The sequence below is a fragment of the Camelus ferus genome, chromosome 7 (genome assembly GCF_009834535.1).
Source record: "Camelus ferus isolate YT-003-E chromosome 7, BCGSAC_Cfer_1.0, whole genome shotgun sequence".
In the NCBI taxonomy this organism is placed as follows: domain Eukaryota; kingdom Metazoa; phylum Chordata; class Mammalia; order Artiodactyla; family Camelidae; genus Camelus; species Camelus ferus.
In genome coordinates, this window is record NC_045702.1 from 8,944,413 (window position 1) to 8,962,060 (window position 17,648).

Here is a 17,648-nt window from a genome sequence, read left to right on the forward strand (position 1 = left end):
GTATTATGATTTCCAGTTCTTTGGATATGACTTTCTTTGTCCCTTTTCGAATCTTTTGGGATCTTTGCTTTATCCTTGGTGTTCTGAAATTTTGCAAAGATGTGTCTTAGTGTCTGGATCTTTTTTCACCTGTTGTGCAGGACATCTAGTGGACATCACAATCTGAAACTTGATGTTTTTCACTTCTAGAAATTTATTTACAATGTGTCCAATAATTTCCTACGTTCTATTTTTTCTAGTCTCTCTGGAATTCTCTTTTGTCAGAGATTGGACCTCTGAAGGTCTCCTACTTTCCATCTTTTAATCTTTTCTACTCTCTGGAAGAGTCCCTTGACTTTACCTTCTGATCTTTCTTTGGAATGTAGTTCATCTATTGGGGGTTTTTTCCTCATATTCCTTTTTAATTTATGTTACAGATCTTTTCTCTCTCTCTGAAAATATAGAGTTTTGGGGCATTAGGGTTTTTTTTGTTTTCTTCTGCTCCCCATGTTTTCTCTGCTACCTCTGTGTTCTGTGTAAGAGTGAGACACTGAAACACCAGTTCTCGGGGTGTGCAGGGCAGAGCTGGGGACCTGTAGGTCTTGGGCAGGATGGTAAGCTTTAGGGCACCAGCCAAGATTTTTCATTGTCTCCCCACCCCGTGCCCACCCTCCCCCTCATCCCATCTCCACACTTGCCAAATATAACCATAGGTCGTTTCTGGGACCTTTCCTGGTCAGTTTCTCAGTACAGTGGATGAACTTCGAACGTCCTGTCAACATCTCAGTGTTGGGGTTGGTGGTACCTACTAGTCCAATTATTTGAATACAAACTTTCAGCTAACTCCTGTCTTTAGTCTCTTCCCCTCATTCTGCAAAAGCTTGGCCTCCATGTCCTGAGCCCTCCATGGACACAGAAGTTGCAGCTTCCCCTTTCCTGATAAGTTAGAACCACTTTACATTTGCTTTGCATCTTCCAAAAATATGTTGACATCACTCACATCTTTTTTTCCCCTTCTGATATAATTTTAATTTTAGGAGGCAGATGAGTTCTATATGTGCATTTATTCTGTCTTATTTAACTGGAAATCTTTTTTTAATATGTCATACAAAATTATCTACTTTCCTTTCTTAGGAAGGACTGCCGTTTTCTGAAATTACTTGCTTCCTCATTTTGTTAAACCATCCTTTCTACTGTGAAATAATGATATTAGAAAGTAGTTGCTGCATTTATTTTAAGTTGACCCCAAAATGTATTTTAAAATTTTACTAGCCTGTGAAATCTAAAATCAGAAAATCAATGTAATGACCTAGGCCTTTTTTTGTTTGTTTCAATAAGCTGACTCTGAGGAGAGGGACAGTACCCAGAAGACAGGATAGGATTGAGGGAGAAGTTTTTTCAAGCTGAGAGAAACTTGAGAATAGACAGAAAGAGGGTTGAAGAAGTCAGTGTAGCAAAATATCAAAGAAAATTAATGGTAGCCTTTCCTGGAGAAGAAGGCAGTCAGAAGGGGTGGACTTGTTGGGAGGAGAACACATACATGGTGGGCCTGTGCGTCCTAAGCTGGAGGCAGGCAGGCAGGGCAGTCCCTTAGCAAGTTGGGGAGCATGCCCTGTTCTGAGGCATGCTTCCACAATTTCTCCAAATTTTTCTTTCCTGATAGTCTGTTTTAAAGAATCAAAATGAGGTGAAAAAAGGAATGTATTTGTACCTAGACAGCAGGTATGCAATTACCTGAGGCTGCAGACAGTGATACCCTGAAGCGTCTGGGGAGCTGCAGCCAGTCCCCACCAACAATCTCCTCTTGTCTCCCCAGGACTGGTCCAGATCCCTGTGAGCATGTACCAGACTGTGGTAACCAGCCTTGCGCAGGGCAATGGCCCCGTGCAGGTGGCCATGGCCCCTGTGACCACCAGGATATCGGACAGCGCAGTCACCATGGACGGCCAGGCTGTGGAGGTGGTGACGTTGGAACAGTGACATGCAGCCATATCATGGCCTTGTTTTCTAGTCTACTTCAAAATTTTTTACACGTTTGCAGAGGTGCAATCAAGTGGAATTAAGTCTCTCGACTTTGGAAGAAAAGTTTTGTTAACCTTTTTTTTAAAAGGAAGAAAGGCAGCAGATTTTGGAATTGCATTTTTTAAAGCACCACTCTTGATTTTCTGGGATCAGTGGAGTAAGATACTGTGTTGTCAATTTCACTGTCCCGAAAAAGCCAAATTGTGGCAGGACTTCTTTCTGCAGAAATATGTGTGTATACTTATGTGTGTGTATGTGTGAGTGTGAATATATGTATATGTGTACATATGGATATACACATTTACATATATATAAAGCATATATATATGTGTGTGTGTATATATATATATATATATATATATATATATATGAAACCCGCATGGAATTATCTGTATGAAATCAAGGTGAGCTGTGGAAAAAATAATTCACCCAGTTTAGTGGGTGTAGGGTACGTGGCCAGACACAGCCACCCAGTTTTTGTTCATACCAGGGTCATGCGTTGAGCTACTGACAAACTCAGGCGGAGGTGACCATGCCCTTCACCAAAGCTGCCCCCCAGTGGCCACCCAGAACTCTCTCTGCTGGACTCACCTGAGGCAGGAGGTTCCAGAATAGGGTGAGGTCCAGAAGTTGTGCTTGCAAGGTCCAGGGGTCTCGTGGTCTGGCAGTTGAGACGCTCTTCAGGCTGGCCCAGGTGCTGACCTTGCCACAGGCAAATGAATGTCCTTAAAGCTCCCAAGCAGGGACAGAGGGTTTTCTTCAACCTCCCATCTCCTCCCCTTCCCAGGAAACCTTCTTGATCTCATGACTATAACACGTTACTTTGGTTTTAAGGTCAGTCCTGAATTGGTCATGTATATGAACTGAAGGTAACAGAAGTATTAAGGGTTTGAGGAGTGCGTGCGCATTAGGTGTGCTTGTGGGTGTGTGCGTGGTGGGGAGAGAATGGGAGGGGGGTGGGAGGGGTTGGAAGGGGAAAGGAAGGACGGAGAGAAAAATCTTCAAAGACCAGGGTACAATGGGAGCAATCTTTCTTGTAACCTTCTGTGGCTTAACAGCGGAGATTGGCACTGAAGGGGCACCCAGCTGGAGGAAGGTTGGCCATCACACTGGGGGTCTTTAGAAGAGAAGAGGGCTGAGGGTGTTTCCTGTGCTCCTGGATCAGGCCCTGTTTCAGAAGGGACTCTGCAGTTTTCTCGGGTGCATCCTGCTGGGCCCGGCCCCAGGCAGCTTCCTTCTCCCAGGTGTTTATTGGTCTGGGTATGCTTTGTAACTAAATTCTGTGATTTCTTAGCTGCAAGCCCTGAGTCTCCAGTGGTTAAATTCACCTGACTTTTTGACAGGCCAAATCTCTGCTCCTTGAGTACAGGGACAACTCTTCCTCCCTCCTCCCAGGCCCCCCATGTGTGATAGTGTATTTAATGTGTTTTTTTTTTAATGCGACATTAAAAGAGTCTTCACGTCTTGCTCAGCCTTTGAAAAAAGTTTCAGATTCTTGTATTTGCTTGTTTTATATAAAACTATCCAATGTTCTTTGTATGTTTTTTTCTGTACGTAATGCGGGGAGGGAAGGGAAATTTACATAAAACAGTCCTAGTTCTACAATTTGTTATTTTTTTAATTATTATTTTTTATCGTCATTGTGAAGCTGTCCAGGGGCTTTAAAGTCCGTGTTCCCTTGTGGTGAAATAACCTCCTAATAGTTTGAGAAATTGCCAAGAAGAAGGAAAGCAAAACCCTAGTAGCAGAGCATGGATTCTGTGTCGTTCTCCATTCTGTCTATTACTGCCTCATTCAATAAATAGTTAACAATGTGGCAACAGAAAGTGGAACTGTTCATCTCTATAGGAGCACTTAGCCTCTTAGCAGCTCTCTTCTAGGGTGGCTTGTTCTGCTTTGTAAAAGGAAAAGGTGCTTGGGCTCCAGCTCAGTGGTCTTTGAACTGTGCTCCTTGGCGCTGTGGGCCTGTAAGGGGAGTGCTAGGCTGGGGCCGGGGCCTCCTCCCCACCCCCCATCACCAGAGCAGCTCCATCTGTCCTGCGCAGGGTAGGGGGATCTAGTTTGAAAAATCCTAAAGATGGTTTGAAAACCTCTACTCTGGCGGGTTTTTAGGGGTTAATTGCTTTTCACAGGGTGGTTGGTGGTGCCTGTCCACCCACGTCCTCCCTACATGAGTGTTGTTCAGTGTTGTGGTGGATTATCCTTGAAGCAGGGACCCCAAGCCATTGCTTCCTTAAGCCCTCAGTCCTTGGGCTCTCTCACAGCTCACTGCTTTAACGTGGCAGCTGCCAGCTTCCCATCTCCACCTCCTGCCACACCCCCAGCTTCAGGCCCTTCCTAAACCCCCAGTGGTTTTGCACCTCAGTACTTGTGCCCACTGCGTGCCTCAGCCTGAAGTGCTGGACTCCTTGCCACCTCCACCACCCCTTTCTTTCTTTTTGTTGTTGGGTGTTTGGGTCGGTTTCCTGGTGATAATGATTAGAATAGTTGAATGTGGAAGGCCAGAGATGTTTTCCTTGCTGACTGACAGTGGCTCAGTAAAGCCAGTGCCATCTCTCCCCATTCTTCTGGCACAAATGGGCACAAATGGCACATCGTTGCCTATTGTCACCAGAGAGGATGGACCAGAGAAAGGACTGATTGCAGCCAGATAAGCCAAACATCACCACTGTTGGCCACCCGTGGAACAGCTGGGTGATCTACAGTGCCTCTGTGGGAATGGCATCTCTCCAGAGGCAAAGTGCATTCTGTTTGCCTGGCAAGACTCAGATGCGTGTATTGAAACTTTCTTTGATGGGGCTGATGGAAATCCTTGCTTCCATTACTGCCTAAATCAACAACAGGAGCTGCTAACTCAGCTGCCTACAGGGACCAGGTGGTTGGAATCAGTGTGTGAAGTGGAAGCGATTCAGTTGTGAGAGAAGAGGGAGTAATGGAGACAGGCAGAGTGGAGAGCGTCTGTCTAAAGGGAGCTGACTCCTAAGTGCTGGCAGAGTGTCATGAGGCAGGAGGCACATGGGCCCTGAGCCCCATCTTTAAGATTTTCCAGAGAAACTGGCAAGTCCAGATTTCTGTATGAATCTCCTGATTTCAACAACAAATCAAAAATCCTTTACATACTCTGCAGGCAAAATAAAACCCACATGTAGACCAGCTCTGGCCTCTGGGTCAGTTTTGTTTAACTTTGTGAATGCCCACCATGTGCTGGGTGAATAAAGGGTGGCAATTGCCCGGGAAACAGGAGGAGATGAGGAGACGTTCATGTGAACAGACCACAGCAGCCTGTGTTACCAGGTGCCATCTGGACAGAGTGCTGTAGCAGAATGAGTTATCATGTCTCTTTAAGGGTCCTCTGCATTAAGTAGTTTATCATCCTGCAGACAAGGATCTGGTGCTCACCAAAACCAAGAGGCTGGGCTAGGATTCTTGGCTTTAAGTCCTACCTCTGAGAAGATCTGTTGGCAGTACTGGTGACCACTGAAGTCATCCAAACTCAGATGAACAAGCCGAGGGGAACCAGAAGGGCAGGCAAGAGAAGGACTCCTCCCCGGAAGAAGAGCCCAGGCTGCCAGTGCACCCTGGGCCTCACGCGGACCCAGTCGAGGCTCATTTCTGGCCGCTTCTCAAGTGGAAGAGAACCTGCACCTGCATTCGCCTTCCTCCCTATCCGCCGCCATTCTCCTTCCCTCCTCTATCAGGTCTCCGAGGGCATGGCGGAGTTGGAGTAGGCCCGTGGTGGATCCCTTTGGTGTCAGCACCAAAACCCAACAGGGAGGACACTGAAGCTTGATTACCTGGACCACAGGCTACGTGAGGTGAGGAAGAAAAGCCCACATTTTCCCTCTCATCTCCATCTCGGTGGGCTGTGGGCTGCCCAGGACACCAGCCCAAGCCAGCCTACGGCCTCAGCACAGCTCATGCTCAGTTGCCGAGTCAGAAGCTCCTGTCGGCGCATTCCCACCTGGCCTCTGCCGTTTGCTCCAGGTTGGCAGCTCTTGGAGAAGATCCACTCAGGATGCTGGACGTGGCACAGAGGAAGGAGGTACCCAGAGTGGGGAGATACAGCTTAAGGACTGGACTCTGAAATAGCTGGAGAACGTAGGTTTTCTCCACCTGCCATTCCACTCCCAGTGCTGCTGGGCCCCTGAGTGAGTCCCCAACCCACTCTGAATTTGAGTTTCTCCCTCCTGAAAATGGCTGGGCTGTTAGCAAATATTTGCTGATTACTGGAGTGTATTTCTGCAGAGAATTGGGGGAAAGGGTGGAGGAGCAGGGATAATTTTCATCTGCAGAGGGGGAGCCAGGGTCCCCTGAGAACCTGGTTCTTAGCCGGAGCCACCTTGTAAGGCAAGGCCTGGCCTGCCCCCCAGCCCTGTTCAGAGGCTTTCCTAGCTCTTGTTTATGAGAACTATCTTACCTGCAATTAAAAGTGTTTATATGGTAGCAATAATAGTTAACACTTACAGCCCTTACAATGTGCCTTGTTCTGTTCTAAGAGATTTACCTATATATTAACTTACTTATTAGTCTTTACAGAGTTATTATCCCTACTTTACAAATGAGCAAACTGAGCCACAAAGAGGTTAAGAGGTAGCTTATTTAATATTTGGGGGAAAAAAGCTAGAAACTGTCCCCCCAAATTTAATGTGCTTGTAAATAAAATTGTTGGTGTAACTTAAATTAACTGAGTCTCAACTCAAATTTCTTCCGAATTTACCCTTTAAGAAACTAATAGTTATAAACTACCAATTACTAAATGACTACTCTGCACAGGACACTATGCAAAATGCTTTACACCTTTATTTCTAATCCTCTCCACAGCTCCACACGGAGGTTAGATTCCATTTATAGGTGTGGGAACTGAGATGCAGCAATTTTGCCAGGTAAGTGGAGGGCTGGGCTCAGACTCTGATAGGTGTGTCCTAGAAGCTCTGCCAACCACTCAGGGGTGCGTGACAGAAAACAGGCTGCACATGTGGATTCTCATTTTTAAAGTAACCTCCAGCTGAGTCTTGAGCTCAGCCCACGTGTAGCCTCTCCCAGTGGTCAGTGTTTTCATAAGGACTGTGCCGTGGCCCTTGCCCAGGGCTTGCCACACCTGGAGTAGCCTCCCAGTGGCTGGGACTTTTCATCACACGCACTTGCGTGTACACACACACACACACACACACACACACACACACACACACTGGGACTTTTCATCACACGCACGTGCGTGTACACACACACACACACACACACACACACACACACACACACACACACACTGGGACTTTTCATCACACGCACGTGCGTGTACACAAACACACACACATACGAACTTTTATACAGCATGTGTCCAGTACATCTCATCGGACTTTTCATCACATGCACGTGCGTACACACACAGACGAACTTTTATACAGCATGTGCCCAGTACATCTCATCGGATGAGAGACTTAGGTTTTCCAGCGGTTCCTTACTCAATCAGAAAATCCAAGGAACCCAAAACATCCATTCCCACACATCCTCATGACTCAAAATTTTTCTGCAAAAATCCAATGTTAACATTGTTAAACAGTTTCATGTGAAAATAATGTCAATTTTATTCCTAAAAAAAAATTGGCTCTGTGAGATCGTACCAAGGGTGAAGGATAGTGCAGATGGTGCTTGAACATATTCTTGGGCATGAGCAGTTGAATTATGCTTTCTTTAAAAGCCCCAGGGCCCAAACACAGAGAGAGATCAGTTGATGTTAAAATCTAAGAAGCTCTAGGCAAGGGGGCCAGGCCAAATCTTGGCAGAGTAGTTGGATAGTGATGTCTTCAGTTGAGCCTAAGTCCCAGTCTTTGGGCTCTCTGGTGCCCTTGTGTGCAAGAGAATTTAAAACTGGAAGGGACGTTAGCCACCACCCCTCACTTGGGCCATGAAGGTTAAAGCCTAGAGGCAGAGAGGCCCAGGGCCCCATGATTGGTGACACTGCACCCAGACTTGTGGCTTGGTGGAGGCTACCCATCCCTCAACTGCACTCTGCTCTCTGAGCACCTCCTCTTCTGGCTTTATCTTTTGGATTCTCAAAACCTGAAAGTTTTAATTTATGCCTTATGTATTTCCCTTACCAGAACTATTTTTATAGAGAGCAATTTTTTTAATTCACAAGAGAAAAGGAAGACTAATCACATAATAGGATTCTTTATCCTGGCCCGCAGTTCTCAGCTGTACAGAATTCCGTGGATGACGAACATTTCTGGGGACACTATCACCAACAAAGCCCGGTGTTCCTTGCTTCTCCCAATAAAGTAGCTGAGTCGAGTGTCATTCTTGTTCCGCAGATGAGCCACGCGAGCTGGGCTGGTCCAGGCCAGGTATTCTGGCCGAGTCCTGGCCTCAGTGTCCACGCCCCTGCACTGCCCTGCCCGCTGCTGCCGAAAGCTCCTGGTGCCCACTAGGCGTCAAAACTTTTCCGGTTTGAAACAGCAGAATCCCCGAAGTGCCTGAGCAAAGACGGTCTACGTGCAGCGCCCCTGGGACCTCCTAGGATCTGCTTTCTCACCCCTGACCGGGAGCTGCCGGCTCCGGAGGGCACAGGTGACTGGCCGGCTGAGGTCACTTGTCTGCCTCCAGGCTAATCAGCGATGACCGGCAAGGGGCGGGGGGAGGGACCAAACTCTGAGGCGGGGTCTGTTCCACAGGTAGAGAAGCCCCCATAGGGGCTGGGATATGGGTCCAGCAAGTGGTCCTTGACACCATTTCCACCAAAGCTGCGGCAACCAGGGAACAAGGGAGCTGGAATCCTAACAGCTTCCCTCTGGATCTGTGAATATCTTGAGTCAGGAAATTAGAGGGCCTTGGGGAATTAACAGTGTGCCCCATCTCCCCGCTTCCACCATCCCCAATAACCTCAAGGTTTTGCAAAACAGCTTTAATGATGTAATTTACATTCCATTAAGTTCATCCACTTTAAAGTACACAAGTCAATGGTCTTTAGTGTATTTACAATGTTGTGCGCCCATCACTACAAATTTCAGAATGTTTTCATCATCCCCAAAGGAAAGAGGTTGTTTCTAACACTTCTCTCCAAAAATAACGAAGCAGGCCACATAAAGGATATACAATGAAATGAGAAAAAAGGAACAAGAAATCAAGACCAAATAGAAGGAGGCCATATATCTGCCAGCTGTGAGGTCAACATCTGTGATATGATGAAGGCTCCCGTTTTGTTCCTAGCAAAACGGTTCATGTTACTAGAAGGAATGATGTCAGTTACTCAAAAGAAACAAAGCACTAAATACTTTTTTAAACAGCTAGGAGGTGGAGGGGAGGCGGATGGCTCAAAAACTAGAGTGACCCTCTCAGCATGCATGAGGTCCTGGGTTCGATCCCAAGTACCTCCCTTCAGTCACTCTTTTCTAAAGGAAAAACCATTAAGGGAATATTTAAGAAAACTACAGTCAGTACCTCCCTACTCTTTCTCCTTGCTTTCCTAAGTGGAGGTGCTGGGGATCGAACCCAGGACCTCCTGCCTGCTAGGCAGGTGCTTTACCACTGAGCTACAGCTTCCTCCCTACAACCCTCCTAGCCAAAGCAATAGCTTTATTTCCTTAGGCGTTTAAACCTTGAGCATTACTTTAAACCTTCAATTTTGGAAGCATTCTCGGAGGGGCTAAAATGTCGTGGCATGTAGGTATTTCTTTGCAGATCACTAACCAAGCACTAAGGGAGGAGGAGCGACAAGCACGATGAGCAAGTCACAATAGGTGATGAGCAAGTCACAGTAGCCGAGCCATCTGAAATGGCTGCAGCAGGGGGCTGCGGGCCTTTCCCATTCCCTGGAATTGGCCATTGAGAAACACAACTGAGGACATTCAAGCCCCCACATTCTCTAGAGAGCCTCCAACCACAGAAGCCGCTGTCCTCCACAGGGCTAAGAGGCAAAACCAGCGGCAGCCCCCAGCCAGCACCCCAGCTGGTCCCTCCCCCGTCTGCAGGGAACTGGAGACAGCTGTCAGGGTCCTTGGTCTTGAGGAAAGTGCTTATAGCTAATAGGATTGCTGCCTTCCCTTTCCCATCATCCCCGCCTGCCCACCACCGTCCAACCGGGAGGATCTGGACTACACCCCTACCCCAAATATCGTGCGCATGGAAAAGGGTGAAGTTGAACTCAACTTTGAGACTGAAGCTTCAAAGTGGCCTAGTCTTAATGATGGACCGTGCTTACAAAGTCATGGAATTCACTCAAAACCTCAATGAACTAAAAGGGAGAGTCAACAGAACATGGTAAAGGCAATGACTGCAGAAAATAAAACCACTTTGTGTTCAAACCCACTAAGGCCTTTGTTTTCATAGAGAAAGACCTCAGACTCGGTTCATCAGTGGCAATGAAAGGTTCTATTTCCACACGAGGGGCGCCTCTGCCTTCACCTCTCCTCCCATGATAACTGTCCTTGCTCGCCTGGTCCTACAGGCTTCCAGCCTCCCCTCTGCTCCCCATGGACAGCTGAGGAGGCAGAAGGTTGGCTCCCAGAAGTTAGGGACCTCCACGACAGGGTAGGGAAGATAGCATTGTGGGGGCAGGGGATCACACACGTAAGACACTCCAGAAGCATCTCCATTGATGGAGCTGTGCAGGGGGCCTGGACTGGGAAGAGGGAGCCTTCATTTCCACCTCCATCATACTCCCCAAGACCTGCTGCCTCCTTTCCCAGCTGGCCTCTCGCCTTGAGAAACTCCAATGGAGCCAGTGCAGGGGGAAGATTCAGGTCAGGCTTCAGCCAACTTTTATGGCAGAGCTTTGAGAACCCTTATGTGGGACTGATCCAACAAAACCCACAGGCCACCAGCCCTACCAAACAGCAATTGGCTTCCCAGTATCTGGTATTTGAGAAAAGACATATCCACCATGAATGCAAAACTCTTCAGTTAATTTGTAGTTTGTTGAGTGTGAGCTGACTAATACCTAGATTGTGGCTGGGGAATTTACGGAGATGCAAGAGTCCCCACTCACTCTTGGGGAAGGACCTATCTAAGCCTAAACTGACACTGGACACAGTGACATGTGACCCAGCCCCCAACCACAACAGCACCCTACAGCTTTGCTGGAGCATCTCCAGAGATGGAGAGTTAACCCATCTTAAGTCACAGCCCAACCTACCTGTTGGGAAGTTCTGTGAGACAAACAGAATCTGCCTCTCTGTAAAGTCTGCCCATTGCTTCTGGGGTCACAGAGAACTGTGAAGGTCTCCATTCCTTCACATACTTGAGAACAGCCTTCACATCCCCACCCAAACCTTTTCACAGCTAAAATATCCAGCACCAACATTTCCTAGAAATTGGTGAGCTGTTTCCAATGATAAAGTGGGCTAGATTTCTTGAATGACCCTCTCAGGGAAAACCAAAAAAAGCTGCATTTAAAAATATTTGAAAATTACCCCCCCAAAAAATTAAAATTAAGTTAAATAAAGTTGTAAATACCTCTTTAAATGTATCCAGGAGCTAGCAATAAAGCAATCTGCAGAAGGGAACCTGGGTCCCCACACTGTCACTGGTGTGGTCTAGCCCTCTGATGCAGACCCTCTGAAGACAGCGCCAGGCCCTGACTGGCGCACAGATTCAGTCTACTCACCTCCGTGACATGCTGCTGTCCCCCCTTCACTGCCATCCCAGGTGACTATGTAGTTAAGCTGTCGCCAGATCTTTCTTCCACCTTCATCTCAGTACAGCCTGGTCTCCTCCATTCTTGCCCTTGTACAATTGATTCTTCTTCTAACCTGAACATGGGGTTTCACACTTTTTCTTCTTGGATGTCAGCTTGGTGCTTCTCACCTGTCACTCTGTACTGGGGTTTCTCAACCCCATCTCTTTTGACACTTTGGGCCAATCGTTCTGTTGTGAGGGGGTGTGCTGTGCATTGTGGGATGTTGAGCAGCACCCCTGGCCTCCTTCCAGATGCTGGCAGCAACCCCCACTCTAGTTGTGACAATCAAGTGTCTCCAGATATCGCCAAATGTCCCCCAGAGGGTCAAAAAATTGCCCCCACCAAGACCACTGTCCTGTTGTGTCCACCATGAGCTCTGACTGTAGCCTGGTAGTAGATGATTGTGGTGGGAACAGGATCTTGTCCTCCAGACCGAACACAGACTGAGGCGGATCCAGGGCTTCTCAGTCTTAGTTCCTACTACTCCACCCCCACTCTTCTTCCGTCACTTGGCCACGGCTTGGTCCACCTAGGAGCCTCCTGCTGCCCACTTCTTTCTCCAAGTGCTCCCTTCCTCTAAGGCTCAATGTAGGGGCTACCTTCACTCAAAGACCCTGGAGTCATCCCTGTATTGGGGGCCATCCCTTTCCCTGGGCCCAGTGCCTCTATCACCTCCACCACACAGACCTGCCCTCCATCCGCCCTGTCCTGCCACCCCAGTTGAGTTGTGCCAGGAGAGGCCCCATCTACACTCGCTGACATACCTCCAGCAGCGAGCCTGGCCCTTGGCCGTTAGGGTCCAACAGGAATATCACTTGGCTGAAGGGAGCTTCTCCCTTTGACCTAAGGAGGCCGGTGGGCTACTTGCGCCATCAGTGTCACTTCTAATCTTGAGGAAGATCCTGGAGGCACCCAAGGCCATGCACACTGTGGAAGCTGGAACTCAATGCTGTCAGGTTCCAGGGCCTCCCCGTGACGTGACCAGTTACATACCTCACCAGCTCTAGGCATGAAAGTATGACTGACTCCCAAACAGCTTTCAGCTGATGGAGAAGCAGACCCACTAGCAGGCGCTTTCAGTGGGACGGCCAGGGCTGGGGGAGAGGTGTGTCCTGGGCATTTATGAGTGGCTGCAAGATCGCAGATTTAAGGGCACAAGGGTAAGAAAGACCCCCTACATGGACTCTCCTGCTGGCAGAGCACGAAGGGAAGCCAGGAGCAGTGACAAGGGGGCAGCCTGCATGGCAGGCCAGGTCACACGGGGCCTCATAAACCAGGTAAGGCGCTTGGGTTTATCCTGGGGCTGGGGAAGGGCGGGTGCAACGATCAGATTAGCTCTGAGGACGCTCTGTGGAGCAGGCGGAGAGACAGCAGTGGTGATGATTCCCAGGCCCTCCCCATCAGCCCTGGTTCTGGTTCCACCACCCCGACAACCATGGCCCCCAGGGGAGGGCAGGACCCCTGCAGCAGCTGAAGGGGCCACAGCCCACAGCCAGTTCCTTCCCAGCATGTAGAGCAGCATCCACAGCCTCAAGAGGCAGATGGCTGGGGCTCAGCTTCCCTGCTCCTCACCGAGGTCAAGGCGCTTTCATCATCCATCCTGATCCCGGCTGGAAAGCTGGGTGCAGGCTCTGCCACCAGAATCTGAGGTTATCAGCAGCCCATCCACACAGCAGAGAGCTACAGCTGGGAGCAAGGGTCCAGTCCATGGGCCACCAAGTCCCCAGGGAGCCAGTGCTGTATTTATGCAAGTGGCTTAAACATCACATCTCTGGGGCCTTTGTCCCATCTGTCCCTCCACTGCCTCAGGAAGATTACTGGATGCCTGTGGGTGGACGGCCAGTCACCTCTCTATCCTCATCCTCCCAGCCAGTGGCCCAAAGGGAAGACCTGCTCTCAGTGTGGAAGGGAAGGAGACCCCCACCCCGGCCCTTAGAGCCCACCCTGGACAGAGCCTTCTGAGTAGAGGGTGAGGGCACCTGAACTCCAATGTTCCCTCCTTACCAACTCCAGCACACCCACCAGCTCCCTCACCTCAGGCAGGACCTCAGGTCCTCCCAGTAGCACCCTCAAGGGCCGGAGGACAGCTCCCCAGCTGATTCGGAGACTTGTGACCTCAGGGGGATGCAGGGAAACACTTGAGTGTCACTTCCAGCTGCACCCGCCCTCTGCCACTGCCCGGTGGTCTGGGGACCAGAGTCCTCCCCTCCTTCCCAGTGGGGGAGCAGGTCCTGGCAGAGCATGGACCCTCCCTTGGCACCTGGCTACGGAGTCACTTGCTGAGCCCTCGCACCATAGTTGGCAAGTCTAGAACCACCGGATCCCATTACCTCACCAGTGTGAGTTCTACCATTGCCAAAAACGGTGGGAGGCAAGTGGCAGCAGACCTGGGACCCCAGGAGCTGGGGAGGCCGAGGCCTGTGAAAAGACAGGGACAGTTAGTGTGGTCCAGGAAAGGCACCCTCCCCACAGCTAGGACAAGGTCCCTATGGCATCCTTCCTATTCGCTGCCCTGGTGTGGAAGTCCAGCCCTCCCCAGTCTTTATGAAGTCCCACTGTGTGGGGACAGAGGGGACACCCAGGGGGCAGCACTCAGAACCCAGCCCAGGCGTGGCGGCCACGCCTGCCCGCTCTTGGGGGGACCCTACAGATAGGGCATCTCCAGTCCAGGCCACCAGCTGGAGGTTCAGCAGGGGATAAGCGTGCCCAGGGGAACAGTAGTGGGTTCTGGGGGCAACTCTCTAAACCAGGGAGTCCTCTACCTGGGCTCTGGAGAAGAGACAGCTCAAGTGGCAGTGCTTTGCTATTTACCAGGCACTCCATGTCACTGTCCCATTGATCCATGTCAGTCCCTGGAGCCTAAAACTCAGCTGCCCCACCCCACAGGGAGGAAATGAGTTTCTATACTTAATGCTTTTCTCTATCAAGCCCATAAGAGGCAAAGCATTCCACTTGCTGTGTTCTCTTCCCTGAAGATGGTGGGTGAACATGCAGGCTAGGGCCTTCCGCCCACGATTGTTGACATGACTCAGTCTGGCCAGTCAATGGCAGGAATGGGCCAAGCCAAATATGCTGTCAACACAGCATTCTCCAACCAAGGAAGCAACCGCACACACACCAGCCCCACCACTCCATACGCCCTTGAAGGCCTGGCTGCAATCTGGTTCCCCAAAGCCTCCAGGTAACTTACCCCAGAATAGCACATATCTGTGTCCCACATCCCCCAGATGTGGTCAGGTCCTTTTCTAAGGGGTGTTGAAGCCCCCATGGTCACCTGAAGTCTTCATTCAGCATGGTGGCCCAGCCCTCCAAGGCCTGGAAGGATCTCTTTGCCCTAAAGGCCCCCTGGGCAGTGAGACCAAATCACAGGTGGACCCATTTCCAAACCAGAAGCCCAGGCTGGAGAAGCAGCTGCCTGGGAGGCTGGTCTCATCCCATAGGGCTGCGGCCCTCAGCAGGGGACGGGAGACAGCTGCCACTGCTCCTTCCTCCTTGCCATTTGAGGTGAAGCAGGGCTGCCAGGAGAACAGAGATGCAAATAGATCCGGGCCATCCCCAGATTCTGACTCGCCCAGGAGAGATACCCACTGGGGTGGGATAGCTGTGCTCCCAGGGGGTCCAGCGGGCCTGGGCCTGGGAGTTGGGAGAGGCTCCTCTGCGGAGAGAAATCTTCATGGTGGTGAAGGTCACAGAACTGAGCAAAGGCAAGGCTTGCAGGGGTGGACAGGCCTGTTGGGGACACCAACACAAACTGGGATCTTGGTCCCTGACTATTCCTGGGGGGCCAGCAACTCAGCCAGGAAGCTACCCTGGCCCCCAGCAGTGTTTGTGTGTGGGGATGTTGGAGCCCCTTCCCCCTACCCGTGGGGGCTACACCGGCGGGGCAGCCAGGGCCCTGGGCGCCGCTGGGAAGGGGGCCTTCTCAGCCACTGGTGAACCAGCCAGGCTTTGGCTTCCGCAGCAGCACCGCAGCCCCCACCGGCAATCAATGGAGCCAGATCGCATTTCGCAGAGCCAGGGCAGGGTCTGGGATAATGGCCGGGATTGAATAAGCAAATGGAGTGGTGGGGGAGGGGCGGGATGTCTGGAAAATCCACTTCACAGAGCCCCTCCAGGGAGCGGCCATCTCGTGCAGGGCCAAGCCCCCCAGACAAGGGGCCCTGCAAGGGGAGTCAGACACCCGGGAGCGGCTGCTCTTGAAAAAACACCAAAAATCAGAGCAAAGTGCTTCCCATGCTGACAAGAAAATGCTTTCAGCTGCAGCGGGAGAGACTCAAGTCAGACTGGAGGAATTCCTGTGGGGCACAGGGCATTGGATAGATTAACTATCTCCAAAACTGAGAGGTGCCTGTTGAGTGGGTAGAACCTTTTGCCCATTTCCCCAGGGAAACACGCAAAGGATTCAGCCCCACTGTACAGGGTGGTGACGAACAAAGGCCAGAGGGATGGGGAGACGAAAGACGGCCTCTCCCCCTCAACTGCCCATCCTGAGGTCATCACTACTGGGGATGAACTCATCACTCGAGCTGGGGCCTGAACTGGAACCGACCAAATATGAGGAGGTGAAACCAGTTGGGGCCTGAGGTCTTCCCCAGGGAGCGCTAAGCTGGGTCCTCAGGCAGTGGAGGCTGGCTGGAGGCACAGAACTGGCCCCTCTACACCCCCAACAAGCACAGGCTATGCAGGGCTCAGCAAAGGTGCCCACCTGGGCAGGTGTGTGGAGCAGAAGCAAAGCCACAGGAAGTGGAGCCCAGCTGCCGACCACCCAAGGTCTGAGGGGCAGCTGCTCTGTTCTGCCACTGGAAGGGCCATCCTTCAGAAGTTCCAGGGATGCCCTATCACACCCAGTGACCTTCTAACACCGCTGCTGGGTCTCTCTGCCCGTGCCCACCCCCAAGGGTCACTCCATTTTTCCCTGCCCCTCAGACCTGGAGCCCTGAAGGAAAGCTTGCAGGCAGATCAGCCATTTTAGGCCTGGAGCAGAGACAAGACAGCACAGGCCGGCCAGTGGGGAGACCCAGCTGCAGAGGCAGCTAACCAGGGCAGAATCCCCCTTCCCCTCTTATCCTGAAAGAAGACAACAGCTCCTTTTTCTGCAGGGCTTGGAAGAGCTTCTGCATTGGGACACCATCACCCAGGAGAGACTCAGGGGCTCCTCCCCGTTTAGGAACAGGCAGAGAAACAGCCTGATCCATCTAAGGTGGTCCCTAGAGCCCTGGGCAGGAGGGGTTGGGAACAGCCCACTGGATTCTGCCATCCTCCACTGCACAGCCTCCACCACGCACTCTCCCCCGCCACCATCACTCCCTGGCTCAGAAACCAAAAATGGCTCTTAGTGCCTGAGACTCGCCCTCCCCAGGGAGAAATAGCTCCACCAAGAACAAGACCAGTGACTTCAGGTCTGATGGCTTCGGGCTGGTCAGTCTCCCAGGTCAGCTGGCAGGCCTTTTGCTGACTGCTGTCACCAGGGCTCCATGCAGGGACAGCCCGGCTGGCCAGGCTCTCCCCGGCTGGGTCCAGGCCTCTCAGCCTCCATCTCTGCTGTCTGGGGCATCCTTGGGAGCCCAGGCCTGTAGGTTCAGAGCTGAGATGCCTCCAAGCCCTGGGGACAGGGGGCACCCACAGCACAAAATCTGTCAGTGAGGCTGACCCATACTAGTTGTGGCTGGTGGCTGAAGGGTCACTCGGGCCAGCCCTACCACTCACAGACTGGCCTCTTCAGCCAGGTCTTTCCTCTCGGAGCCTGTTTCCTTGTCTATATAACATGAATTTTAAAACTTCCACACCCCACACGGTTGTGGTAGAGATCAACGAGATGACCTATGTAATGTCGCCTGGTACACCCACGGACGGCAAATATTCAATAATCAGCCAACATCCAAGGAGCCCAGGGTCCATGTTCTAGTGAGTGGTGTACGAAGGGGACCGCTGGCCTCTGCCCCAGAACCTTCCAGGCAGGGCAGGGCCTGAACCA

The 17,648-nt window shown here is 51.0% G+C and overlaps 1 protein-coding gene across 5 annotated transcripts in view; it reads left to right on the forward strand.

Moving 5' to 3' along the window:
• NRF1 (nuclear respiratory factor 1) overlaps positions 1 to 6,681 on the forward strand; it is a 123,633-nt gene extending 116,952 nt beyond the window's left edge. For all 5 annotated transcript variants that reach the window (XM_032483326.1, XM_032483324.1, XM_032483325.1 and 2 more), the window contains one exon: positions 1,796 to 6,681. In XM_032483326.1, the coding sequence (XP_032339217.1) occupies positions 1,796 to 1,959 (164 nt within the window). In that variant the 3' untranslated portion in view covers positions 1,960 to 6,681. The remainder of the gene's footprint in view (positions 1 to 1,795) is intronic.
• Positions 6,682 to 17,648: the final 10,967 nt, after the last annotated feature.